At 55.8% G+C, this 26,809-nt stretch overlaps 1 protein-coding gene across 5 annotated transcripts in view; it reads left to right on the top strand.

The window, feature by feature from the left end:
- bicra (BRD4 interacting chromatin remodeling complex associated protein) overlaps positions 1 to 26,433 on the top strand; it is a 59,562-nt gene extending 33,129 nt beyond the window's left edge. The window contains exons 3-17 of one of the 5 annotated variants that reach the window (XR_004410341.1): positions 73 to 118; positions 1,958 to 2,000; positions 2,638 to 2,703; positions 4,151 to 5,947; positions 7,671 to 7,904; positions 11,153 to 11,800; positions 12,393 to 12,639; positions 15,158 to 15,300; positions 16,425 to 16,553; positions 18,098 to 18,159; positions 18,645 to 18,793; positions 19,272 to 19,366; positions 19,823 to 19,925; positions 20,754 to 23,796; positions 26,423 to 26,433. Coding sequence is in view for 4 of the 5 variants with exons in the window: in XM_033014483.1 (XP_032870374.1) it covers positions 73 to 118; positions 1,958 to 2,000; positions 2,638 to 2,703; positions 4,151 to 5,947; positions 7,671 to 7,904; positions 11,153 to 11,800; positions 12,393 to 12,639; positions 15,158 to 15,300; positions 16,425 to 16,553; positions 18,098 to 18,159; positions 18,645 to 18,793; positions 19,272 to 19,366; positions 19,823 to 19,925; positions 20,754 to 21,862 (4,871 nt within the window). In the remaining variant the exon portion in view is untranslated. Of the gene's footprint in view, positions 1 to 72; positions 119 to 1,957; positions 2,001 to 2,637; positions 2,704 to 4,150; positions 5,948 to 7,670; positions 7,905 to 11,152; positions 11,801 to 12,392; positions 12,640 to 15,157; positions 15,301 to 16,424; positions 16,554 to 18,097; positions 18,160 to 18,644; positions 18,794 to 19,271; positions 19,367 to 19,822; positions 19,926 to 20,753; positions 24,698 to 26,422 lie in introns of those variants that run through there. The other 4 variants (XM_033014484.1, XM_033014485.1, XM_033014483.1 and 1 more) reach the window with 4 other exon arrangements.
- The last annotated feature ends 376 nt before the right edge of the window (positions 26,434 to 26,809 follow it).

The following is a 26,809-nucleotide window of genomic DNA, read 5'->3' as shown; positions in this document are numbered from 1 at the left end:
AGTGGCGGTGTGCGTTTGCGCACGTATGTCTTCTGCGGTGCCGTGTGTAATGGTTTCTCTCTGTCCCTGCAGTTGACATGGATGATGAAGATGGGCGTTGTCTCCTAGATGTAATATGGTACGTACCGAGCCTCCGCGTTCTCTGTCATGGTCATTCTGTCTGTGCCGCTGGGCTGCCGGTGATGAGTTTGTTCCTCTGGATCCTCCAGCTTCCTGGTTGAAGGTAGACACAAAAAGCTGGAGTAACAGGCAGCATCTCTGGAGAGATGACGTTTCAGGTCGAGACCCTTCTTCAGACCCTCTGAGTCCTTCTGATTCTCCGGCAGCTCTGGGCCTTTAAAGCAACATCCTCTCCAAGAGAAATTCCATTGTTCCTCATTGCCCACCTGTCTCTGCAACTTAATCTGTCAAACACCTCTTCATCTTACCCTCCTCTGAGGTTGCAGGGGAAAGTACCTGGGGAGGGGGTGGTTTGGGTGGGAAGGGACGAGTTGACCAGGGAGTTTCGGAGGGAACGGTCTCTGCGGAAAGTAGAAAGGGGTGGAGATGGGAAGATGTGACCAGTAGTGGGATCCCGTTGGAGGTGGCGAAAATGTTGGAGGATTATATGCTGTATGCTGTATGTTACTACAGCATACAGAATACAATGTGCAAACTCCACAAAGACAGCATTCTAGGTCAGGATTGAAGCCAGGTCTTTGGTGTTGTGAGGCAGCGGCTATACCTGCTGCAATGCTGTGCTGCCATTAAACTGCTGTACAGTTCCATCTTTAGGTTTCAGTTTATTTTTTCAGGTGTACTGAGTTACAGTGAAAATCTTTGTTTAACCTGCTATTTAAATAGATCAGATATACCATACATAACCACAATCCAGTCAAACTCAAGTACAACAGGTGGAGCAAAAGGGAAGATACCCAATCTAGTTCTCAGCATTGTAGCGCATCAGTTCCAGAGACAAAGTCCAATGTCCGCAATGGGGTAGAGGTGAATCGGACAGTACCCTAGCTTATGGAAGGACCGTTCAGAAGCCTGATAACAGAGGGGAAGATGCTGGGGAAGAAGAACAGAGGGGAAGGGGTGGTCTGAGTGATGGACTGGGCTACACCTTGCGGTCTTGGGCAGAGCTGATCCCACACCAAGCTGTGATGCAACCTGACGGTGTGCATCTGAATAAACAGCTGGAGAACTCGTGTTACATGGTGCACAGTGCAGCCACCATTGAGGATGTGATAAACAGCGTTTCCTAATTTAACTTTACTCCTCAAACGTCTGCATTCACACGAGGAGTCTACAGCACCCCGGGCCTTGTTGTTTAGTGGACATCCGAATAAATGAATCTGCAGCCTTTCCTTCCCCACCATTGAAGGTCCATCACAGGTACTGACCTCTCCACCATCGAAGGTCCATCACAGGTACTGACCATCCCACCATTGAAGGTCCATATCAGTACTGACCGCTCCACTGTTGAAAGTCCATCACTGGTACTGACCTCCCCACCATCGAAGGTCCATCGCAGGTACTGACCTCCCCACTGTTGAAGGTCCATCACAGGTACTGACCGCTCCACCATCGAAGGGATCTACAGGAGTCGCTGCCTCAAAAAGGCAGCCAGCATCATCAGAGACCCACACCACCCTGGCCACGCTCTCATCTCGCTGCCACCATTGGGAAGAAGGTACAGGAGCCTGAAAACTGACCTCCAGCTTCAAGAACAGCTTCTTCATCAACCATCAGGCAACCAGCACTACACAACATTAACTAAACTATGACCTTTCTATGGTTGTGCAAGGGGAATTGAGCTTATTTGCACTGATGTTGAGGTTATTCATTCATTGACATTTTTATTTATTTGATGTTACCTGTGAGTATTGTGTTTAATGGAACATTGTTGTTATGTCACGGGTACATGTGACAATAAACACGCTGACTCTCTCTCTCTCTCTCTCTCTCCTTGCAGTGACCCTCAGGCCCTCAATGACTTCCTGCACGGTTCAGACCAGGTAAGTCCAGACAGCAGACGTGGATGGACTCTGTTCCTCCTGTGCCCCAGGGTTGCACATAACTTACTCTCAATGTTTGAGAATAAGCCTGAGCTTGGAGACCATGTACCGTACAGCCTCGGGCATGCTGGTTATGATGGTGAAACAAACCCATCTTATCCCTGCTTCCCAACTTTGTCATGTTGCCATCAACGACCCCGCAGCTTGTTCCACAACCCCAACACATATAGATTTAGTTTAGAGATATGGCGCAGAAACAGGCCCTTCAGCCCACCGGGTCCGCGCCGACCAGTGATCCCCGCACACTAACACTATCCTACACACACTAGGGACAATTTTACATTTCTACCAAGCCACTTAACCTGCAAACCTGTACTTTTTTGGAGTGTGGGAGGAAACCAAAGATCTCGGAGAAAACCCACGCAGGTCACAGCGAGAACGTGCAAACTCCACACAGAGAGCACTTGCTCTACCGCTGCACCACTGTGCCGCCCGTAAATCCTACTTCCTCTGGTCGGCATGAACTCGGTGGGCCGAAGGGCCTGTTTCCGTGCTGTATCTCTAAACTTAACTTTGATGCTTCAAATCTCCGCAAGGTTCTGCTTCTAAATGTGCTGGTGATTTATTTATTCACCAGCTTGACGGTGAGGATCTCCTGGACACGAACGCTGATCCAGCCAGTGCTTTCTTCACCGATGCCTCGGTAAGTGTTGATGTCCACTCTCAGGGGGGCACTCGGGCAGGCACCCTGTCATTTGCAGCGTAGCAGGCTGAGGGGTGACCTGACTGAGGTGTACGTGATCATGGAGGGCATGAACACAGGCTTTTCCCCAGGGTAGAGGATTCTAAAACTAGAGGGCACAGGCTCTTATTCACTCAGAGGGTGGTCCGTATCTGGAATGAACTGCCAGAGGAAACTGTGGATACAGTAATGGCTTAAAAAAATGTCCCAGCCTGTGCGCCCTCTCCCTGTAACTCAAGGTGGCGTCTCATTCGTTCTCTCACTATTTGGTATTGTCAGTGTAGCCCATGACCACTTCCACCAATGGAGAGTGCTGACAAAACCCTTCACATTGGGATCAAATCTCCCTTCAATCTCTTCTCCTGAGATTGGTCTCTCCAGTTTGCACTGAACTGCTGCCTCTTTTATTGGGTCCTTCCACTAAAGCCTCACTTCTCCAGACATCAGCAGCTCCACTGCCGAGATACAGTGAACAGCTTTGTCATGTATGCTGTCCAAACAGATCAGATAATGCTGTACATAAATACAATCATCATTGCCAAGTACAACCGGGGGGGAGGTGCTGAGATCATGCCATTTGGCCAATCGAGTCTGCTCCGCCATTCAATTATGGCTGAGCTATTTTTCCCTCTGAACCCCATTCTCCTGCCTTCTCCCTTTAACCTTTGATACTCTTACTAAAGTATCTGTCAATCTCCTCTTTAAAAATGACTTTGCCTCCACAGCCGTCTGTGGCGATGAATTCCACAGATTCACCACCCTCTGACTAAAGAAATTCCACCTCATCTCCATTCTAAAGAAACACCCTTTCATTCTGAGGCCATGCCCTCTGGCCCTAGACTCTCCCACTAGTGGAAGCATCCTCTCCACATCCACGCTATCTGAGGATTTATTTCTTGTTCCATTTGGGTTTTAAAATAAGTGTTCCCATCACATGTTGGTGGCCAATTGATAGCTAGATCATTTGACTGTTAATGAAGTGGATGTGACGTGTTGGCCTGTTGCTGCGTGACGTGTTACTGCATGACGTGTTGCCACGTGACGTGTTGCCGCGTGACGTGTTACTGCATGATGTGTTGCTGCGTGACGTGTTACTGCGTGGCCTGTTGCCGCGTGACGTGTTGCTGCGTGGCCTGTTGCCGCGTGACGTGTTGCTGCATGGCCTGTTGCCGCGTGACGTTTTGCTACGTGACGTGTTGCCGCGTGATGTGTTGCTGCGTGGCCTGTTGCCGCGTGACGTGTTGCCTCGTGACGTGTTGCCGTGTGACGTGTTGCCGCGTGACGTGCTGCGTGACGTGTCGCTGCATGACCGCGTGGCCGCGTGGCGTGTCGCTGCATGGCCGTGTGACGTGTTGCTGCGTGACCGCGTGACGTGTTGCTGTGTTGCTGACAACCTGCCCCCTTGCAGCTCAATGTACAGGATGCATCGGTGAACCACCTGAACAGTGGCCAGCCTCCCAGCTCCAGCGGCGCTGTTGACCTGGACTTCCTGGAGGATGATATCCTGGGGCCGAGCTCGGCCTCGAACCTGCCCGGCTCAGCAGAGCCATGCGACATTCTTCAGCAGAGCCTGCAAGAGGCCAACATCACCGAGCAGTCACTGGAGGATGATGCGGGGCTGGACATTGGGTCGCTGCATTTCTCCTCGTTGCAGCCAGTGTCGCAGGGGGCTGAGGCGGCGCATCTGTTTGCCGGCAGCACGGAGCTGATGGGGCTGCAACAACAGCCGTCCGCAGTGCTGGCACAGCAGACCCTGATCCAGCAGCAAACCATCGCTGGCCAGGTGGTGAACAAGGCTATCAACATCCAGCCTTTCCTGCAGCAGGTGGGACTGGGCAACGTCACCCTTCAGCCTGTGTCCAACATCCAGGGTCTGCCCAACGGGAGCCCCTCCGGCACGCTGGGCATCGGCCAGATCCAGGTGGTCGGTCAGTTGTCCAGCCAGCCGGTCATGGCCCAGCAGATCATCGGCAAGGCCGGGCAACCCACGGTGACCACAGTGCCGGGAGTCAGTTACATCTCCTCACCCGCATCTGAGCAGCAAGTGTCCGCGGTGTCACCCACCAACGCCAGCCTGGTGCTGCAGAAGAATGCCGGTCCCAACGCGCACAACGGCAACTCTCTGTTTGCAGGGCAGGCGGGGGTGCGTCCCGCATCTGGCCCCACACTCATGCAGGCACAGCTGGCTGGCCCCAACGTCATTGTCCAGCGCACCCCAACACCCATTCAGCCCAAGCCCAGTGCCAGCTTAGTGCAGCACAAACTCTTCCAGATCAGCTCCAAGCCCTTCTGCCCGTCCTCCGCAGCCCTGTCCCTGCAGGCCGATGCTCCACTGCAGCAGTCGCAGGCTCCGCAGCAGAAAGCCCAGCCTAACGTCGCATTCATGGCCGGCAAACCGGGCCAGAACGTGGTATTCTCTGCCTCGGGGCCCGGCTTCTCCTCGGGGGTATTCAAGCCACAGCAAGCCCCCCCGCAAGCCTTCGGCAAGCCGCTGAGCCTGCAGCTGCAAGGGGGCAGCATCGTCATACAACCGCAGCACATGCACCAGGCCATGCTGCAAGGCCAGAATCAGTTCCTGTTGCAGGGGCAGCTTACGGGCGGACAACTCTCCCAGCAGCTGTCTGCTCTGGCACCCGGGGTGGGGGGGCAAATCCTCACAGCTCAGCCCACGGGCCCCTCACCCAACACCACTCACATCATCACCAACCAGGGGCTACCCGCACAGATCCTCACCAACCAGGGCCTAGCCGGGCAAATCAACCTGGGCCAAGTGATTGCCCAGAATGCCCACGGGGCCACGCACATTCTGTCCGGCCCCATCCAGCTGCAGGCAGGACCTGTGGGGCCCTCCACCGTCTTCCAGATGCCTGTCTCGCTGGCTGGCGGCCTGGGGCCGCAGGGCACCGGGTCAGGGACCGGGTCTGCTGTCATCCAGGGAGTGGCCATGCCTGGTCAGCCCACCGTGCTGGGGGCCGGAGTAGGCGAGGCCCAGGCTCAGGCTCAGGCCGGGAATTCCGCAACCACCACCAGCCTTGTAGCCCTGGGCAACGGGCAGGGATCACTGCTGACCGTGCAGAGCCCTGGCCCTCCACTGACCCCGGGGACCCAGGCCGGCAGCACCAGCACTGCACCCACCGGCAAGATCGTGGTGGCCCCATCGGGGCCGGCAGCCGCTCAGGACACCACACAGGTCTTCTTCCAGCAGGTGAGAGCTCGGGCGGGGGGGAGCGCGCGTAGACCAGACCCCGTCCGTCCACCCGGCCCCACCGGCCCCTGCCCACCGGCCCCTCTGCCCTCCGGCCCATCTGCCCACCGGCCCCTCTGCCCACCGGCCCCTCTGCCCTCCGGCCCCTCTGCCCTCCGGCCCCTCTGCCCACCGGCCCCTGTCCACCGGCCCCTCTGCCCTCCGGCCCCTGCCCACCGGCCCCTCTGCCCTCCGGCCCCTGCCCACCGGCCCCTCTGCCCTCCGGCCCCTGCCCTCCGGCCCCTGCCCACCGGCCCCTCTGCCCTCCGGCCCCTGCCCCCCGGCCCCTGCCCACCGGCCCCTGCCCACCGGCCCCTGCCCACCGGCCCCTGCCCACCGGCCCCTGCCCACTGGCCCCTCTGCTCTCCGGCCCCTCTGCCCTCCGGCCCCTCTGCCCTCCGGCCCCTGCCCTCCGGCCCCTGCCCTCCGGCCCCTGCCCACCGGCCCCTCTGCCCTCCGGCCCCTGCCCACCGGCCCCTGCCCACCGGCCCTTCTGCCCACCGGCCCTTCTGCCCACCGGCCCTTCTGCCCACCGGCCCTTCTGCCCACCGGCCCTTCTGCCCACCGGCCCTTCTGCCCACCGGCCCTTCTGCCCTCCGGCCCCTGCCCTCCGGCCCCTGCCCTCCGGCCCCTGCCCACCGGCCCCTCTGCCCTCCGGCCCCTGCCCTCCGGCCCCTGCCCTCCGGCCCCTCTGCCCTCCGGCCCCTGCCCACCGGCCCTTCTGCCCACCGGCCCTTCTGCCCACCGGCCCTTCTGCCCACCGGCCCTTCTGCCCTCCGGCCCCTGCCCTCCGGCCCCTGCCCACCGGCCCCTCTGCCCTCCGGCCCCTCTGCCCTCCGGCCCCTGCCCACCGGCCCCTCTGCCTCCGGCCCCTGCCCACCGGCCCCTCTGCCCACCGGCCCCTCTGCCCACCGGCCCCTGCCCTCCGGCCCCTGCCCACCGGCCCCCCTGCCCACCGGCCCTTCTGCCCTCCGGCCCCTGCCCTCCGGCCCCTGCCCACCGGCCCCTCAGCCCACCGGCCCCTCAGCCCACCGGCCCCTCTGCCCACCGGCCCCTGCCCACCGGCCCCTGCCCACCGGCCCCTCAGCCCACCGGCCCCTCTGCCCTCTGGCCCCTCTGCATGTTAAGGATGGGTGGGACAGGTCTGCAGATTTTATGGGGGGGGGGGGGGTAGAGCTTGGGGTAAGCCCACTCTGGGGATGGTCAGTATATCAGGAGAGTCTGGAGGTGGGGAGGAGGTATGGGGAGTTGCAGAGGCGGGGAGCGGCGCAGGTTAGAGATTGGGAGGGAGTTACAGAGTTGGGGTGTGAGGGGGTTTACAGCTGCCGTCCACAGTGGGGTTGGGGGTTAGGGACCCTGCGCTGGGCTCAGCCACCCCCATCCCAGGACACCTGCAGCCGGCGCTTCATCCCGTTGCTCTGTGCGTCGCTGGATCCTTGCATTGTTGTTGCCTCACATGCAGCCACTGCATTGGTGTTGCCTCCCCATGCGCCGGCACTGAACCCCTGCAGCCTCTGCATCAGTGCTGTCAGCTGTGGTGGAGCTCTCTCCCCTGCGGCTGCTGCACCAGCACTCTCCCAGTTGGCGCTGCATCGTTGCTATCTCCGCTGCATCGGTGTCCCCCCCCCCCCCTCCCCCCATCGGTGCTGCATCGGTGCTGACCCCTTTGTCTTGCATGTTCCAGCAGGAACAGAGGCAGCAGCAGCTTTACCAGGCAGCTCTGAAACTGCAGCAGGAGCGAGGATTGAACCAGCCGCCCCACAGCCTAGCCCCCACCATCACCACCAGCAGCGTGCCCGCCTCTGTCATCGTCAGCAGCAGCCTGGGCCTGGCATCCGGCCCCATCCCCGATGCCAAGGGACACGCACCACTGCCCACACTGCCCGTCACACATTTCCAGCACACCCTGCCTGGTCAGGTACCCTGCCCCTCTCCTCCCCGTCTCTCACCCTCTCACGCTTCTACTAATAAACCTCCTGCTTTGGGTTTCCGGGGCTGTTGGACCCACTAACTGCACAAGATATACTTTACAAATCTTATTACGTGGTTACTTGGGTCACCGCTGGAGGTGTAGTGTCTGGGGTTTAGACAGCGGCTGTGAGTTGGCTCATGGTCTCGGGCTGTGGGGAAGGCACAGGCACTCTCCCTTACACGTGTCTGGGGTCTAGATAGCGTCTATGAGTTGTCTCACGGTCTCGGGCTGTGGGGAAGGCACAGACACTCTCAGTTACACCCAGAGAGTTGGCAGCAGTTTCCACAGTTCAACATCATGAAGGGTTTCTGTTGCACAAATGTCAGGACTCATGGCCTGGGCTCCCGGGAGAGGAGTTTGGGCAGGTTAGGACTTGAAGCGCAGGAGGCTGAGGGCTTTGCTTATAGAGGTGTATAAGATCATGAGGGGGATACGCACAGTGTGAAGGAAAGAACTGCAGATGCTGGTTTAAATCGAAGGTAGACACAACATGCTAGAGTAATCAGTGGGACAGGCGGCATCTGGAGAGAAGGAATGGGTGATGTTTCTGGTCAAAACCCTTCTTCAGACTGAGGTAAACGCACAGAATCTTTACCCAGAGTCTGGAGTGAGCTGCCAGAGGAAGCAGATGCACTTACGACCTTCAAAAGACATTTGGACAGATGCAAGGATTGGAAGGGTTTATAGGGCTATGGGACAAATGCAGGCAAGTGGGACTAGCCCAGTGTGAACAAGGTGAGCTGAAGGGCCTGTCTCCATAACTATAGGACCAGGTTTAGTTGGAACTGGCTCTGGAGATGGATGTAGTCCCAACTTTCCAGATATCCAAGAACCGTTCCAGAGACATGGAGGCAATTATTTATGGAGCATGGGAGAGAGAAATGGGGAACCACAGTTGGGCCGACATCAGAGGGAGGCTAAATGCTCAAATCCGTTATTAAGGAATATTGGTAACTGAATATTAAAAAATAATTTAAAAAAAGACACAGTGCTGGAGTAACTCAGCGGGTCAGGCAGCATCTCTGGAGAACATGGAGAGGTGATGTTTCGGTTCAACACCAAGGTCTGAAGAAGGGTCCCGAACCCGAAACGTTACCTCCCCATGTTCTCCAGAGATGCTGCCTGACCCACTGAGTTACTTCAGCACTCTGTGTCTTTATTTTGTAAACCAGCATCTACAATCACTGAACCTACTCAGAAATAATAATAGTTAATATAATAGTTAACATGGATCTGTGAAAAAGAAATCGTCCATGCCATCTCCCATAGATTTTTTGGTGTTGTAACAAAAAAACAGATAAAGATGTAGTTGTGTTTTGTGCAGTGTTGGATAAAGTGCCACAGACAGTTATTAGATCATCATAAAGCCTGCATAATTAGAGGTGATGTTCTGACCAGCGAGAGAATACATTAGTGGGAGGTGTAAACAGGGGGTGCAGAAACAGCAGTGTTGAGGCATCAGATTCAACACCTGCCGACATGTGTGTTGGTGGCGTGTTACAGACATGCATGGTTCCCCACAACACACGACCACAGCAACTCTCTGGTAGCTCCCCTCCCCCAGTGGTCTTTCTCTCTTCACTCTTGCTTCTGCCTCAAAGCTGCTGTTCACCCTCTCTTCCTTCAATCCTGGCTCCTTGCATTATGTAACGTTGCCTTTGTACCTGAGAGATTCTGTGTGTGTGTGTGTCTGTCTGTGTCTGTCTGTGTGTCTGTCTGCGTGTGTGTCTGTGTGTGTTTCTGTGTGAGTGTAAATGGGCCAAACATCCACGGAATGTAAGTGGACTGAAGGTCTAGAAAACAAAGAATTGCAGATTCTTGATAATACGTAAAAAAGGCATAAACATAGAAACATAGAAACATAGTGCTGGAGTAACATAAAGTGCTGGAGTAACTCAGTGGGTTAGGCAGCATCTCTGGAGAACATGGATAGCTGAGGTTTCACAGAGTGCTGGAGTAACTCAGCGGATCAGGCAGCATATGTGGAGAACATGGATAGCTGAGGTTTCTGGTCGAGTGAAGAATCAGTCTGAAAAAGAATCTTCATCTGAAATGTCACCTATCCATGTTCTCCACAGATGCTGCCTGACCCGCTGAGTTACTCCAGCACTCTGTGTCCGTTTTGCAGATTATTTCCTGTATTCCCTTCCAGTGCTATGACCAGGGCGGTGACGGACCAGACCAGGGACGTGTTTGTACTGGGACAGTGTGTGGGTAGAAGCTCAGTCTAATCCCAGCTGCCGCACTGACCATTGAGCCTGGGTTCCCTGCGACCCTGGGTTCCCGGAGATTCTCGGAGGTGAAAGCCAGGAGACTGTTGATACTTACGGGGCTGCAACAAGTTGTGGAGAAGGAGGAATGTCATGGAGGGATTGGGAACAAGATGTGAGCATCCTTACGATGATGGGTTAGTGAGCTGGTAGCAGGTATAACTGTCCCGGGAGTGAGCTGGGAGCAGCCTCAGAATTAAAGGACGTTCCTTTACATCGGAGATGAGGAGAAATTTATTTGGCAAGAAGGTGGAGAATCTGTGGAATTCATTGCCACAGAGGCCGTCAATGGATATTTTTAAGGCAGAGATGAATAGATTCTTGATTGGTACGGGTGTCATGGGTTATGAGGAGAAGGGTTGAGAGGGATAGATCAGCCATGATTGAATGGCGGAGCGGACATGATGGGCCGAATGGCCTAATTCTGGTCCTACATCTTATGGTCTACCCTGGGAATGTGTGATGGGACACAGGGATGCAAGTTGTTCCTTGCACAAGTACGCTCGCTTTGATCATCAGAAAGCTCTGGGTTTATTAATAGTTGATAAAGCAGCCATGGGGGTCCCGGGGAGGTGCCGTGGGGGGGGGGGGGGGTCTGGGTGCCGTGTATGTGCAGGGACCTGCTCTCCATCCCACCACTGTCATCTCTCGTGTCTGTGGGGCTGTCAGCTACTCAGTGGCCACTCTCTGGGGCTTCCGTGACTTTGGGGGTTCTGTGGCTCTGGGGGCTCCTGTTGACTCTGGGGGCTCCTGTTGACTCTGGGGGTTCCGTGGCTCTGGGGGTTCCTGTTGGCTTTGGGGGTTCCTGTTGGCTCTGGGGGTTCCTGTTGGCTTTGGGGGCTCCTGTTGACTCTGGGGGTTATGTGGCCTTTGGGGGTCACCTCAATGCTGCACGGCTCCTACACATGTCTGTTCTTTCTACAGATGGCTGCAGGGCAGCAGAAGACGCCAACATCGCAGTCTCCTGCCCCCCAGGCTACAGGGAGCGACGGGCAGCTCCACATCCAGATGTCATCTCCCCATCAGTCGCGCCCCCCTTCCCAACCCCAGCCCTTGTCCCGCCCCCCCTCCCGGCCCCAGTCCCGCCCCTCCTCCCAGCCGCAGCCCCTGTCCCGCCCCCCCTCCGAGCCCCTGTCCCGCTCCTGCACCCCGTCTCAGCTACCCCTGCAACCCCTCTACGTCATCCAGACCCAGTTGCAGTCTCCCCCTCAACCCACCCACCCCATGCGCCCCCCCTCGCAGCCACACCTGCAGATGCAGTTCCAGAATGCTGTAGCCCCTCCCCAGGTGACCCCCCCTCCCTCCCACAGCCAAGCCGAGGCCCAGACCCCTCCCCACCTCCAGCCCCCCTCGCAGCCCCTCACCGAGGGCCCCCCACCCCAGGCACACGTGCAGCTGCAGCTGCATTGCTCCCCACACCCACAGCCTCCCTTGCAGCCCGTCTACCAGACGGTCACTCTGACCGCCGAGCAGCAGCAGAGGTTCCAGATGGTGACCAGTCAGTTACAGACCATGGCCACACACCCCAACCCCAGTCCCCAGCACAAGACCATGATGGAGAAGCTGCAACAGGTCAGTGAGTGAGTGAGTGAGTGCCCCGGGTCACAGGGTCGTGGGGACCAGGGTCGTGGGGACCGTGGGTCACAGGGTCGTAGGGACTGGGGTCGTGGGGACCGTGGGTCACAGGGTCGTGGGGACCGGGGTCACGGGGCCAGGGTCACAGGGTCATGGGGACTGGGGTCACAGGGTCGTGGGGACCGGGGTCACAGGGGGCCGGGGTCGTGGGGACCGGGGTCACAGGGGGCCGGGGTCACAGGGTCGTGGGGACTGGGGGTCACAGGGCCGTGGGGACCGGTGTCACAGGGGGCCGGGGTCGTGGGGACTGGGGTCACAGGGTCGTGGGGACTGGGGTCGTGGGGGACAGTGGGGACCGGGGTCACGGTTGTGGGGACCCCGGGTGGTGGGGGACAGTGGGGGGGGGGGATAGGGGACAATTTTGGGGTCGTTACAGGACTCTTGGGGGGGGGGGGTGGGAGAGTTTTGGGGTCATTACAGGACTATGTGGGGGGGGGGGGTAGGGGACGATTTTGGGGGCGATGGGGATGTACAGACCATGTTGGGGATTGTGCTACAGACACACATGTGACTCACTCTCTCCACACAGATGCAACACAGCATCATCCTGCAGGCCAAGCCGGGCAGTGGGCAGACTGGCCCAGGCCCTACGCCACTGACCAGCACTCCGCCCACCATGCTGCTCTCCGGGCAGGGGCAGTCGCCCGGACCCCAGCCCCACCCCATTCCCACCACCTCCACCCCCACCGGCCTGAAGCCCCTGCCCCAGGGAGCGGGTCAGGTTGCTCTCGCCTCCCTCCTGCAGCAAACCTCCGTCCTCATCAAGACCACGGCAGGTGAGGCCGCATGGGGGTGGGGGGGGGGGGGGGTGGTTTTACAGGAAGGGAAGGGGGGGGGAGTGAGGGGGCTTTAGTTGGGGAGGGTGGCTGGTATGGGAGTGGGGACTCTGTTCGCTGGGATAGGTTTGGGTTTATTATTGTCACGTGTACTGAGTTACAGTGAAAAGCTTTTAAGAAGGAACTGCAGATGCTGGAAAATCGAAGGTACACAAAAATGCTGGAGAAACTCAGCGGGTGCAGCAGCATCTATGGAGCGAAGGAGATAGGCAACGTTTCGGGCCGTAAACCCTTCTTCAGACTGATCTCCTTCGCTCCATAGATGCTGCTGCACCCGCTGAGTTTCTCCAGCATTTTGGTATACCAGTGAAAAGCTTTGTTCTGCATGATAACCATCAGATCAGACATACCATACATAATTACAGTAATGTCAAACTCCAGTCCAATAGGTGGAGCAAAGGGGAAGATACAAAGTGCAGGATATAGTTCTCAGCATTGTAGCGCATCAGTTCCAGAGACCAAGTCCAATGTCCGCAACGGGGTAGAGGTGAATCGGACAGAACCCTAGCTGATGGAAGGACCGTTCAGAAGCCTGATAACAGAGGGGAAGAAGCTGTTCCTGGTCTGGTGGTGCGCGCTTTCAAGCTTCTGTACCTTCTTCCGGACGGGAGCGGGGAGAAGACGGAATGACCGAGGGGGGGTGGGGGGGGGGGGAGGGAGGGGGGAGAGAAAACAAGTATTTGATTATGTTGGCCGCTTTCCTGAGGCAGCGTGAAGTGTAGATGGAGTCGATGGTGGGGAGTGTGGTCTGTGTGATGGACTGGGCTACATCTACAATGGTGGGGAGTGTGGACTGTGTGATGGACTGGGCTACATCTACAATGGTGGGGAGTGTGGTCTGTGTGATGGACTGGGCTACATCTACAACACTCTGTGGTACCTTGCGGTCTTGGGCAGAGCTGTTCCTAAACCAAAGTGTGATGCAAGCCGTCAGTCGGCTTTCTACAGGGCATGTGTTGAAGTTTGTAAGAGTGACTGGAGACATGGTGAGTTGCCCTTTGATGGGCTGAATGGCCTGCGGTGTGACAAGGGGTGGGATGTGCGGAGTGGTATTTTCTCCTGAAGAGGAGCAGTGCGTGTGTACAGCAGTGCGTGTGTACAGCAGTGTGTGTGTACAGCAGTGTGTGTGTACAGCAGTGTGTGTGTACAGCAGTGCGTGTGTGTACAGCAGTGCGTGTGTGTACAGCAGTGCGTGTGTGTACAGCAGTGCGTGCGTACAGCAGTGGGTGCGTACAGCAGTGGGTGCGTACAGCAGTGGGTGCGTACAGCAGTGGGTGTGTACAGCAGTGGGTGTGTACAGCAGTGCGTGTGTACAGCAGTGTGTGTGTACAGCAGTGCGTGTGTGTACAGCAGTGCGTGTGTGTACAGCAGTGCGTGTGTGTACAGCAGTGCGTGTGTGTACAGCAGTGCGTGTGTGTACAGCAGTGCGTGTGTGTACAGCAGTGCGTGTGTGTACAGCAGTGCGTGTGTACAGCAGTGGGTGTGTACAGCAGTGGGTGTGTACAGCAGTGGGTGTGTACAGCAGTGCGTGTGTGTACAGCAGTGCGTGTGTGTACAGCAGTGCGTGCGTACAGCAGTGGGTGCGTACAGCAGTGGGTGTGTACAGCAGTGGGTGTGTGTACAGCAGTGTGTGCGTACAGCAGTGCGTGCGTACAGCAGTGGGTGCGTACAGCAGTGGGTGTGTACAGCAGTGGGTGTGTGTACAGCAGTGTGTGCGTACAGCAGTGCGTGCGTGTGTACAGCAGTGCGTGTGTACAGCAGTGCGTGTGTGTACAGCAGTGGGTGTGTACAGCAGTGGGTGTGTACAGCAGTGGGTGTGTGTACAGCAGTGTGTGCGTACAGCAGTGCGTGTGTGTACAGCAGTGCGTGTGTGTACAGCAGTGCGTGTGTGTACAGCAGTGCGTGTGTACAGCAGTGTGTGTGTACAGCAGTGTGTGCGTACAGCAGTGCGTGTGTGTACAGCAGTGCGTGTGTGTACAGCAGTGCGTGTGTACAGCAGTGTGTGTGTACAGCAGTGTGTGCGTACAGCAGTGCGTGTGTGTACAGCAGTGCGTGTGTGTACAGCAGTGCGTGTGTACAGCAGTGTGTGCGTACAGCAGTGCGTGTGTGTACAGCAGTGCGTGTGTGTACAGCAGTGCGTGTGTACAGCAGTGCGTGTGTACAGCAGTGGGTGTGTACAGCAGTGTGTGTGTGTACAGCAGTGTGTGTGTGTGTGTGTACAGCAGTGTGTGTGTACAGCAGTGTGTGGGTGTGTACAGCAGTGGGTGTGTACAGCAGCAGTGGGTGCGTACAGCAGTGGGTGTGTACAGCAGTGGGTGTGTACAGCAGTGCGTGCGTACAGCAGTGCGTGCGTACAGCAGTGTGTGCGTACAGCAGTGCGTGCGTACAGCAGTGTGTGCGACAGACCCTGGGCTGCTCGTCCTGGTCTTCATTCTCCACCATCTTGTCCCGTCTCCAGGTACCACGGCCACAACCCGCTCTACGGACAGCAAGGTCATCGCGGGGCCAAACTCGGCATCTGCCGGTCACCTGCAGCAAGGAGCAGCTGTGCCGTTGCAGATTAAACCTCTTGTGCAGCACCAGATGCAGCCCTCGCTGCAGGTAGGGTTCGTGGCTGGGGAGGGGGAGGGGGGCAGGGCAGGGTATGTGGGGAAGTTGACGGGCAGCGTGGGGAGTGTGCTGTAAGTAACATGCAGTTTAAGTGGGTGGGGGTTGGTCAGTTGTGCTGGACACTGGGGCTGGCTTTAACAATTCCCCATGACACCCTGATCCATAGTACAAGTTAAACTCTGCGAGGTGACGACAGGTCTACAGACATTTTACTTTAGGAATACCGCATGGAAACAAGCCCTTCGGTGCCACTAGTCCACACTGACTAGCGATCATCCCGTACACACTAGTCCTTCTGTCTTCTCCCACTTTCCCATCCACTCCCTGCACACTAGGGTCCAATTTACAGAGGGCCAATTAACCTACTAACCTTTTGGAGTGTGGGAGGAAACTAGAGAACCCGGAGTAAACCCACACAGTCACACGGAGGACGTTCAAACTTCACACTGACAGCACCTGATGTTAGGATCGAACCAGGGGCTCTGGTGCTGTGAGGCAGCGGTTCTACCCGCTCCGCAACCTTGCTGCATGGACAAGCTGGAACAAACACACGGGGAAGAGGCTGTGGACCAGGACACAGCATAATTATAAACCAGCTGATTTGTATTTAGCTGTTAGTTTGGGTGCGGTAACTGACCTGACACTTTGCTTTATGAAGCAGAGACAAGAGGCTGCAGATGTTGGAATTGATCAAAAACATGTTACTGGAGGAACTCATTAGGTCAGACAGCATCTGTGGAGGAAATTGGACAGATAATGTTTCAGGTTGAGGCCATTCAGAAGCTAGAGGGTTCGGTCTCAATACTCATAGCCATACAGCACGGAAACAGGCCCTTCAGCCCACTGCCCCTGCTGTCCCACCTACATGTCCCAATTGGCCCATATCCCCCTAACCCGTTGCTATTCATGTACCTGTCCAAATGTCTTTTAAATGTCGTTATAGTACCTGCCTCAATTACCTCCTCCTGAAATGTCATCCATCCCTTCCCTCCTCAGATGCTGCCTGACCCGCTGAGTTACTCCAGCACTCTGTGCTCTGCTTTCTAACACAGTCCATCTTGTCCTTGCCCCTGCATTGACCGGTCTGTACGCTTATTGTTCCTGGTGTTTTGCAGACCAAGACGGGGGTGATCAGTTCGATCTCAGGTCTGAACATGAGCCTGTCCAAAGGGCCGATCCAGATCCAGCTCCTGGGGAAAGGATTGACGCAGCTGGTGCCCGCAGGAACTGTGAGTGCCCACCAGGTACGTGACAGGCCCCACTGGCCCCACTGGGGCCCAGCCTCTGACCACTGGACCCCTGTACCCATCCACCAGATACGAGACGGGGCCCAGCAGGTAACGAGGGCAGAGCTCATTCCCCAAAGGACACTAGTGAACAGAACAGATGGGCTCTTGTGAGTTACCAGAATATACTGTTACCTCATGCTTTTTTAATTCGTAGACAAGGAAGTGTTGGTGCACATACCAGGCACTTCTTCATAGAGTCATAGAGTGATACAGCACAGAAACAGGCCCTTTGGCCCAATTTGCCCATACTGGCCAACATCTCATCTACATTTGTCCCACCTGCCTGCGTTTGGTCCATATCCCCCTACACCCCTACAATCCATGTACCTGTCTAAATGTTTTTTAAACATTTTTGTGATGGTACCTGCCTCAACTACCTCTGGCAGCTCGTTCCATACACCCATCGCTCCGTGTAAAACAAAACCGTTGCCCGTCAGGTTCCTATTTAATCTTTCCTCCCTTAAGGAAACTTATGTCCTCTAGTTCTTGATTCCCCTCCTATGGGCAAGAGACTATGTGTGTCTACACGATCTATTCCTCTCATGATCTTCAGACAATCCTGTTTCACATGCCTCACTCTCATCCCATATTCCTGAGAGTTTGGAAAGGATCCCAAAACGTCACCTATCCATGTTCTCCACAGATGCTGCCTGACCCGCTGAGTTACTCCAGCACTCTGTGAAACGTCACCTATCCATGTTCTCCACAGATGCTGCCTGACCCGCTGAGTTACTCCAGCACTCTGTGAAACGTCACCTATCCATGTTCTCCACAGATGCTGCCTGACCCGCTGAGTTACTCCAGCACTCTGTGAAACGTCACCTATCCATGTTCTCCACAGATGCTGCCTGACCCGCTGAGTTACTCCAGCACTCTGTGAAACGTCACCTATCCATGTTCTCCACAGATGCTGCCTGACCCGCTGAGTTACTCCAGCACTCTGTGAAACGTCACCTATCCATGTTCTCCACAGATGCTGCCTGACCCGCTGTGGTTCTTCCCCATATTCCTCATATTCCTCAGTTCCCTCTGTGCCCAACTGTCCACCAGTTTCACCTTTGGGTTTCATAGTCATAGAGTCTTACATCATGTAAACAGGCCCTTCGGCCCAACTTGCCCACACCGGCCAATCTACCCTATTCCCAACTGCCTGCATTTGACCCATATCTCTCTAAACGTTTCCTGAATGCCCGTACAGTTTGAACAAGAACACTCCTCACCTCAGTGGCTCTCTCCTGGCACGCTGCTCTCCTGAAGTTCACTAGACTGAGACGGAACTAAACTAACTGCACCCCAGCTCGCCCACATTGATACCAGGAGCTGCTCAGTGGGGGTAATGTTCTAGCACAAGGACCCATCACCCAGAGATGAGACTCGGCCTAGACTGAGTCAAGGCCACCACTGCTTTAGACCAATGTGCGATGTTCTCTCTCTGGGAGCTCTGTCTCCCGAAGGTCATCGGGGATGAGTGAACATTGAACTGTTTGTTTGCTCCACAGATGGAGAGTAAACTGGGAAGTTTGAAGACATCCTTGACGCCCCAGCCCCCGAAGGAGTCCATGTAAGTCGGCCAGTCCTCCAATTGTCCAAGTGGCTCTAGTATCGAGTCCTCTAGTCGCTCCACCTTCATCATTGTCCGGTTCCTCATACCCTCTACATCTGTGCAACGTTCAGTCCTGTGTCGTCCACCTTGAAGGGTCAGTGACGAGAGAATTTAGTTTTGATCTAGAACTGGCATTCCCACAGAAGACAGAAGGTTGTGGTGGAAGGGTGGTATTGTGGCCAGAGTTCTGTGACCAGTTGTTCCGCAAGGATCTTTGTAGGTTGAGATATATATAAATAACTTGGACATAAATGTAGATGGGCTGGTTAGTAAATTTGCAGATGACACAAAACCTGGAGTTTCAGTTACAGGGAGAGGGTGTAGGGGTTTACCAGGATGCTGCCTGGGTTAGTGGGTATGTTACAAGGCTGCTCTGTGTGTCTGGGACATGTTGCCTTCCTGCCTGTCGGTGTTAGATCATGGTTGCTGTGCTCTTGTTACAGGCTGTTGGAGCGACTACGTGGAGATCAGGATGGCGTGCTACAACCCAACTGCAAGTCTCCATTTCGGACTCACCATGACACGTTGAGCCGGCTGCTGCCCTACCACCTGTACCAGGGAACGCTGCCCTCTGTGGACGAACACAGGAATGGTAATGGTCACAGTTACGTGGTTCCCCAAAGCCCACGTCTTTTCCCTGTTTATGGGGGTACACCTTGGTCCTCCGGTGGAGGTTCTGTATGGGACCTCCAGTGACTTGGCTACCTCAGGTACAGGTTCACATTGGTGACCCATGGAGTCTATGTTGAGACCACAACTCTTCACAGAACATGTCGCTGATGTTAACGAGGGGACGGAGGGTAACCACGTGGGTAGCGTAACAGCGATCTAGATCAGAACAAAGTGCTCTCTCTGCCCCTTGCACCCTTGGGAAGGCCAGCTGTCTCCAGAAAAGTCACCTATCCATGTTCTCCACAGATGCTGCCTGACCCGCTGAGTTACTCCAGCACTCTGTGTCTGTGTTTTGTAAACCAGCATCCGTAGATCCTTGTGTCCACTGTCTGCAGTCTCTATGTTTGAGTTACTGAGCCACTTATCTAGTGATGTAAGTGTGAATCTTTGTGTTCCAGTGGACGAGGAGTTTGAAGCCGTCTCGACACAGTTACTGAAGCGGACACAGGCCATGCTACACAAGTACCGAATGCTGCTGTTTGAGGAGGCCAGGGTAAAGTTTCCCCAATACCTGCGCGCGGCTCGCTGACGCCTACATGATCTCCCAACCATTCCCACACTGACTACTCTGTCCTGGGCCTCCACTGTCAGAGTGAGGCCACACACAAACTGGACGAACAGCACCTCCTATTGTGCTCGGATAGCTTACACTCCAGCAGCATGAACGTTGAATTCTCTCATTTAAAGTAACTTCTACTAAGTCCTCTTCCCCTCTCCTTTCTCCCCTGCCCCCTCTTCCCTGCCCCCTCCCCTCTCCCCTCCCCTCTCCCCTCTTGAGATCACACCTTCCATGGCCAACAACAGACCCACCACCCAGCCCAACGTCATTTTCCTGTGGGGGTTACAGACCAGTTACAGGCTGCAGTGGGGTTACAGGCTGCAGTGGGGTTACAGGCTGCAGTGGGGTTACAGACCAGTTACAGTTTACTGCCTTTTTCTGAATCTCCAGCGGCTGAGTCCCTCGGCAGAGATGGTGATGATTGACAGGATGTTCATCCAGGAAGAGAAAACCTCCCTCTCCACAGACAGACAACTGGCCAAAGACAAACCAGGTAAGGCCCTGCCGATAGCACCGGTAGTTCCACCTACACAACAGTACTGACCCACACCTGTAGTTCCCTCCCTCCCACCTGTACTGACCCACACCTGTACCTGTACTGACCCACACCTGTACTGAACCACACCTGTAGTTCCCTCCCGCACACGCCCCGACCAACGCTGGTGTGTACTGAAACGGAACAATAAAATTCTCGGCAGCAAAACCGGTTTAAACACAGTGCTCATAGATAACATCATAAAACACTATCAAAGAAGTTCAATTAAAATAAAAGCCCCAATATTAGTGCAACACAAACACATTTCCATAGTCCCGAGTGCAACAAAGACAGGTTGTAGTTTAGTTGGCGTTTGCAGTGTTCAAGAGCCTGATGGTTGTTAGGAAGAAGCTGTTCTTGAACCTGGAGGTCATGGTTTTCAGGCACCTGTACCCTCCTCCTGATGGTAGCAGCGAGATGAGAGCGTGGCTTGGGTGTGTGTGTGTGTGTCTGTGTATCTCTGTGTCTGGTCTGTGTGTGTGTGTGTGTGTGTCTATGTATCTCCGTGTCTGGTGTGTGTTGTCTGTGTGTGTGTGTCTTGTCTGTGTATCTCTGTGTCTGGTCTGTGTGTCTGTATGTTTTGACTGTGTGTCTGTGTATCTCTGTCTGTGTATCTATGTGCCTGGTGTGTGTGTGTGTGTGTCTATGTATCTCTGTGGCTGGTCTGTGTATCTCTGTGCCTGCTCTGTGTATCTTTATGGCTGGTCTGTGTATCTCTGTGCCTGCTCTGTGTATCTCTGTGCCTGGTCTATGTGACTAAACGCCTCTGCTTTCTCCCGCCTACAGATGAGTATGTGGCCTCGTCGTCACGGTGCCACAACCTGCCCACCTCGTCTTCCCCGCCATCCTCCTGCTCGTCGCTGCAGGAACCGCTGCGGCTGCCGTTGGTGGCGAGCTCGACGCCGGTCCACGGAACCAAGCTGGTGATCAAGCAGTCGGGAGGGTCCCCGTGTGTGTCGTGGGCACGTGTGGGAGGTGGGCCGGAGGGGGGAGACGACGACACCTTGCACACACGCAGCCGCCCGCCTCCCATGAAGACATACGAGGCTCGCAGTCGCATTGGTCTAAAGCTGAAGATTAAGCAGGAGGCGGGTCTGAGCAAGGTGGTGCACAACACGGCACTCGACCCAGTACACCAACCGGTCAGCTCGGTCATCCGCAGCACCGAGTGTCCAGCGGTCAGCGCCACTGCCCGGCAGCTCAACGGGGGCCTGGACCACCACGCCTCTCCCTCGCCCACCGATCCCCACCCCCACCCCCCCACAGCCCAATGCAAGCTGCCGCCCAGGAAGAGCCTACGCGAGGCACCGCCCAGCGGTCGCAGTGCCGCTGACCCTCCGGCCAGCTCCGGCCAACCGGACGACGGGCGCAAGGACGGACGCAGGGACGTGCTGGCCAAGTGTGAGCCCACTCCCGCCGGCCCCAGGCAGAGGACAGGCAGGGGCAGGGCGGAGGGGGGGGGCAGGAAAACTCGGACACATGCCCACCCCCCACCTGCCCGTTGCGAGGAGCCCCCTGGGAGCAAGGAGGGCGAGGGGGGGCTGCGGGCAGCGCCGGAGGAGCTGGTGAGAGGCATCATCAAGGCCGAGCCCACCGATGGCTCTTGGGAACTGGCCCTGCCCCCTCCAAAGAGGACCAAGTGCGAGTCGTTCGACATGGACAACGCTAGCTTCTCCAGCGATAGCCCCCAGGACGACACGTTGACAGAACACTTGCAGAGCGCCATCGATAGCATCCTCAATCTCCGGCAACCCCAGTCATCCCTGGCTCCCCCTGTCTCCTCACCCTACCACGCCTCCGAGATTAGCTCGCCCTTCTCCCCAACCACACACTCGGACACCTACCTTGCACCCAATCGTAACGGTGGCCTTGGAGCTAGGACTTACACCAGATGACTGGAGTACTGCTACATCCCAACGTGCAGTAGCCAACAGAGGCACGGCGCTAACAAGATGGTATCCCTCTGTGTACCGACCTAAACATTGCATCCCAGAGAACATGTCATGCTTCTAGCAGAAGATGCGGTGACAAGCCCCTGGTGTAGCTCTGATGTGATGGGATGGCCAACCCTCACCTTGAGGTTAGCAACTATTCCAGGGGTTGGGTGGAGACCATACCTTTGTGTTGAAGACCTAAAGGTGTTGGGAGCTGAAGGGTGATGATTTCAAATAGCTCACTAGATGATTGACCAATGTACCTTAACCAAAAAAACAAATCCACATCCAAATGTTTTGGTGTCTTCCTCTGGTCTCCTCCAGTCCATTGTCACCATGGCATTGGGTTGGTGGCTGTGACAGACCCCAAAGTGCCTGGTCCACGAGTGAAATGGTATCTCCTTCACTTGCCCCGTGGCTCAGGGGTGCCCCCGCCCCATGCCACCAAAGGACGAGAGATCATCGTGGCACCGTTACTTGGATGAACCCAGTTTGGCACAGGCATTGCCCGGAAATCTATTATTTTTAAGCCTCACCATGTTTTCTTTTGAACCGTTAAGAACATTTCCTGCCAGCCTTGCCCCTGATGTTGACATCACTTCCCCACCCCATTGTGTGCCACAGATTGATCCTCAGTATTGCCATTGAGCCTTTGAACAGTGAGGGACAATGTAAATGTCCCATGTAATGTTCCAACCTCTCTCAAAGCCTTGTCGTTCAGGGGCGATATCTCGCTGCCATTCCCACCAGTCTTTGCTAAACTTCATCTTCAGTACAATCTCTGTGTCTGCAATTGGTTACCTGATCAATCTCCCTCCTTTGTACTGATCATTACCTAGGTGGTGACCAGATTTCAATCGGTGTGGACACTTGGTCAACGTTTATGTACCCACCATCTCACCTGGAGAGGGAAGATGAACCTTTACCTGATTCCCCAGTTGTGCATCACTGCCCGATGAGGATTGACCCAGACGGCTGGCTCAGTCCCCAGACCAGTCCACCCAGCTGGCTGGCTCAGTCCCCAGACCAGTCCACCCAGACGGCTGGCTCAGTCCCCAGACCAGTCCATCCACAGGTATTTCTCAGCAGTGGGTGTAGTGGAGTCTGTGGTGTTCCTTGGTCCTGGGTCACAGAGAGAGAGGCCCATTGTGTCGTGCGTAATGATGGTTCCCAGCACATGCGCCCGTTAGAGGCAGGGTCGGGGAGGCAGGGTCAGGGAGGGCAGGGTCGAGGAGGCAGGGTCGGGGAGGTAGGCCTGAGGGTATAGAACGTGTGCTGTCTGTGGAGGCCAAATAGAAGGGTGGGGATTCTGGATCTGGGCTGTGATTCGATGTGGTGTAACACGGGTGGGACAGCTGGGGAGTAATGGGCCGAGTGGACTTTGCAAGCCTGTGTTAGCAGCGAGTTACCATGCTGTTGCTATTTGTGTTGGTATCTTTCTGCCTGAGTGATCTATCTGAAGAAATGTTTTGTTTGACTGCATTCCCAAGAACCATGCAGTCAGTAAAATATATTTATGGGAGGGAAGTGGATGCAGGGGGAATATTACTATCTACTTTTTTAATTTAACAATTATGCAGAATTCTGTAGCCCTTTATTTTCACGGAATAACAATGGGTTGTGGACGGGGTTCGCCAGGGAGTTGTCTCTGGCCACACACCGCACCACCGGTCAGTGCTAGTGTCCACTCACCACTGGTCAGTGGCAGAGTGCCTCCTGTATCTGTGCCCACACTGTCCCAGTCTCAGCAGTGGTGTGGGGATGGGATGGGTTGCAGCTCTGGGGCACGGGGAACGTGTACCCACATCTGATGCAAGGTCATGGAGAACAGACTCATCACAGTGTTGATGCATGCACACAGGGCTGCCCTCCCTCCTGTCAGTGTGTGTGTGTGTGTTTGGTTCGCTGCCTCGCTTGCATGCATCTCTCGAATGTGTGAATGTGTCCTAGTGTGTTTCTCCCTCTCCCTCCCTCCCCCCCCCCCCCCCCCCCCCCGTTTGTGTGACTCTTTCTCTCTCTGTCCGTGTCTGTGTGTGTGTCTCTCTCACTGTATGTTCACACACGTCCCTCTGCTGATATTCTGTGGATGTTTCTGAAGCTGCATCTTGGTGACATGGATAAGCCATTAGTGTTCATTAATGTCAAACACCTACCCCTCTATACCCCCTCCACCCCCTCCCCCTCCATACCTCCATCCCCCTCCATACCTCCATCTCCACCCCCCCTCCCCCTCCATCCTCCACCCCCTCAGATCCACGGTGATTTGTATTCTGTACTTACAAAGGAAAATGGGGAGAATGTTGTTAATGATGTTGGATAAAGGATTGGATTTGGAATGAAGATTTGTCCAGAGGACTTGCTTGGGAAGGGGCAGTTATGGTTTTTGCAAATGTCTTTTTTAAACGTTGGGAACTTCAAAGTAATGTTTAAATGCGGGGGAGGGGAGAGTTTAGATGCGGGGGAGAGAGAGAGAGAGATGCTTCACATTTGGTTTGGTGAGTATCCCGCCGTGCAATGTCTAGAAAGCACCATTGTGAATGTTGGTCATGTTTTGTTTTGCACTTGTGGGTGGGATCATGTCGTACAGTGCCAACATACGGAAGCAAAAAAAACTCCAACTTCTGTTACATTTTCTACTTGAATGAGATATAAAAATATTTTTCCTGTTGCAGTTTTTTAAAATGTCAGCATTATCGCCTGGAGTTTGAAAGTACATTTGCATCTTTGCAGAATGGCAGTATTTTGAAGCAGTGTTTCTTTGATGTGCCAGTCCCCTTGTTGAGCAGTAAGTGGGTTCTTCAATGAGGGAGTGGGGTAATGGGCTGAAGTCTGGTTCCCTGCAAGATGAGGTGTAGCTGCCCAGCTAACATGGAGCATAGAGCCAGGCCAAGGAGTAAACCACGACGGTGAAGGGAGAGTCTCTGACCATCGCTGTGCTGGCACCCAGACAAGGCCGTTCAGCCCCTTGACCCAGTAAATGCCAGGCTATCCCAATCCCATCGTTCGCTCCCTCTGGCACAACGAGGCCGACATTCAGGGGCTCAAACCTTCTGAGCAACCGGAAATCTCTCATCCTGGCTCAACACGGTGGTGCAGCAGGTAGAGCCACTGCCTCGGCACCAGAGACCCGGTTCAATCCTGTCCTCAGGTGCTGAGTGTGTGGAGTTTGCACGTTCTCCCTGTGACCGCGCGGGTTTCCTCCGGGTGCTCCGGTTTCCTCCCACATCCCAAAGATGTGCGTGTTTAGGTTCCCCCCGCCCTCACCGTTCAGACCTGCTGGGGACTAGCACCAACATCATACCTGGAGGGTAATTAAGATGACCGCTGGACCTGCCCTTCCTCACCCGACCCCACACATTCCTCTCCCTCTCCACTCCGCGTGTTACTGCCGCAGTCCCTGCATCCCATCCCCCCCCCCCTCCATCACACCCCCCTCCCTCTATCACCCCCCCCCTCCATCACCCCCTCCTCCCCCTCCATCACCCCCTCCTCCCCCTCCATCACACCCCCCTCCATCACCCCCTCCATCTCCCCCTCCTCCCCCTCCATCACCCCCCCCCCTCCATCACCCCCCCCCCCCCCTCCATCACCCCCTCCATCACCCCCCTCCCCCTCCATCACCCCCTCCATCACCCCCCCCCCCCCCCCCCCGGTTGTACTGCCACGCCTGGGACGTGTGCTGGGCGATGCGGGGGGAGTGTTGTGCCTGACCCGTGGACAGAGGGTGCGTTACGATGTCTCAGTCACTCTAACTCTGAAGCAAGATCTTGGCTCCAGAGGCTATTGGGTGCAGCTTCCACGGGTCTGGTTTGGGGGAACCAGCTTGGTTGGTCTCGTCTACCTGAACAAAGGGGACGGGGTGTGTTTTGGTGAGGGAGGAGGATGTATCTGGAGGCTAGCCGAATGGAGATCAAGGTGGAGGTATCGGCCCGTCAGCCTGGTTCTCCACTCTGCACACACGATGAACTGCAGATGCTGGATTCTTGAGCAAAGCGCCAAGTGCTGGAGGAGCTCGGGCAGCATCTGTAGAGGGATGGACAGGCGACTTGACTGTGTGTCCGTTCCCTCCACAGATGCTGCCTGACCCGCTGAGTTACTCCAGCACTCTGAAACGTCACCTATCCATGTTCTCCACAGATGCTGCCTGACCCGCTGAGTTACTCCAGCACTCTGTGTGTCCACTGGGTGAAGCTTTGCCTGCAGCCCCCCCTGTCTGACCGGCGGTGTCTCGGCCACTGTGAAGGAGCACCCAGGGGTGGGGGCACCCTAACTGGGTGGATCTTCTGCCCGGCAGCACCCTCCCTGCAGTCGCATTTTAGCCCACACCCATACACCCAGCCAGCACCTTGGGGAGCAGACAAACCCGGGAGGGTGGGGACAACTTCCACCCCATGGAGCTGGGGGCGAGGGAGGGGGCAGCCATTGTGACTGTTTCAGGTTAAATCTGGTGCCTAGAACTTGTGGAGAATCAACTTGTCTTTCGGGGCAGTGAGTGTCAATGCAGATCAATTCTGTGTGTAGGTGTGTGTGTGAGCACGAGTGTGTGTGAGTGAGTGAGCAGGTGGTGAGTGTGAGAGTGCGGCTGAGATTTCCTGAGGACTGACTGTCCTGGGACTGGCTGATTCCTGCCTTGTGTCGACGAGCTGCAGGTTTGCGAGTCTCTTGTCCAGGAGGCGCGAATGATTTTAGTTTCAGCTTGAGACGTTGAGGAACAAAAGCAAGGCGGGCCAGCGCGCTCTGCACAAGCTGGCGTCGTGAACAAAGACCTTTCCCGTTGTCCCACTGGGGGGGCGGGGGGGTTCACTGAGGCGTCTCCAAGTATTCCCCTGGGTGGGTGGGGGAAGGGGATGGATCTGTGCCCACGACCTGCCCATACATCCATCAGCCGCGGACCAAGATGATTGTGTA

This window comes from Amblyraja radiata, chromosome 41, assembly GCF_010909765.2.
Source record: "Amblyraja radiata isolate CabotCenter1 chromosome 41, sAmbRad1.1.pri, whole genome shotgun sequence".
In the NCBI taxonomy this organism is placed as follows: domain Eukaryota; kingdom Metazoa; phylum Chordata; class Chondrichthyes; order Rajiformes; family Rajidae; genus Amblyraja; species Amblyraja radiata.
Note: the sequence above shows the minus strand (reverse complement) of the source record. Positions and strands in the feature narration are given on the sequence as shown.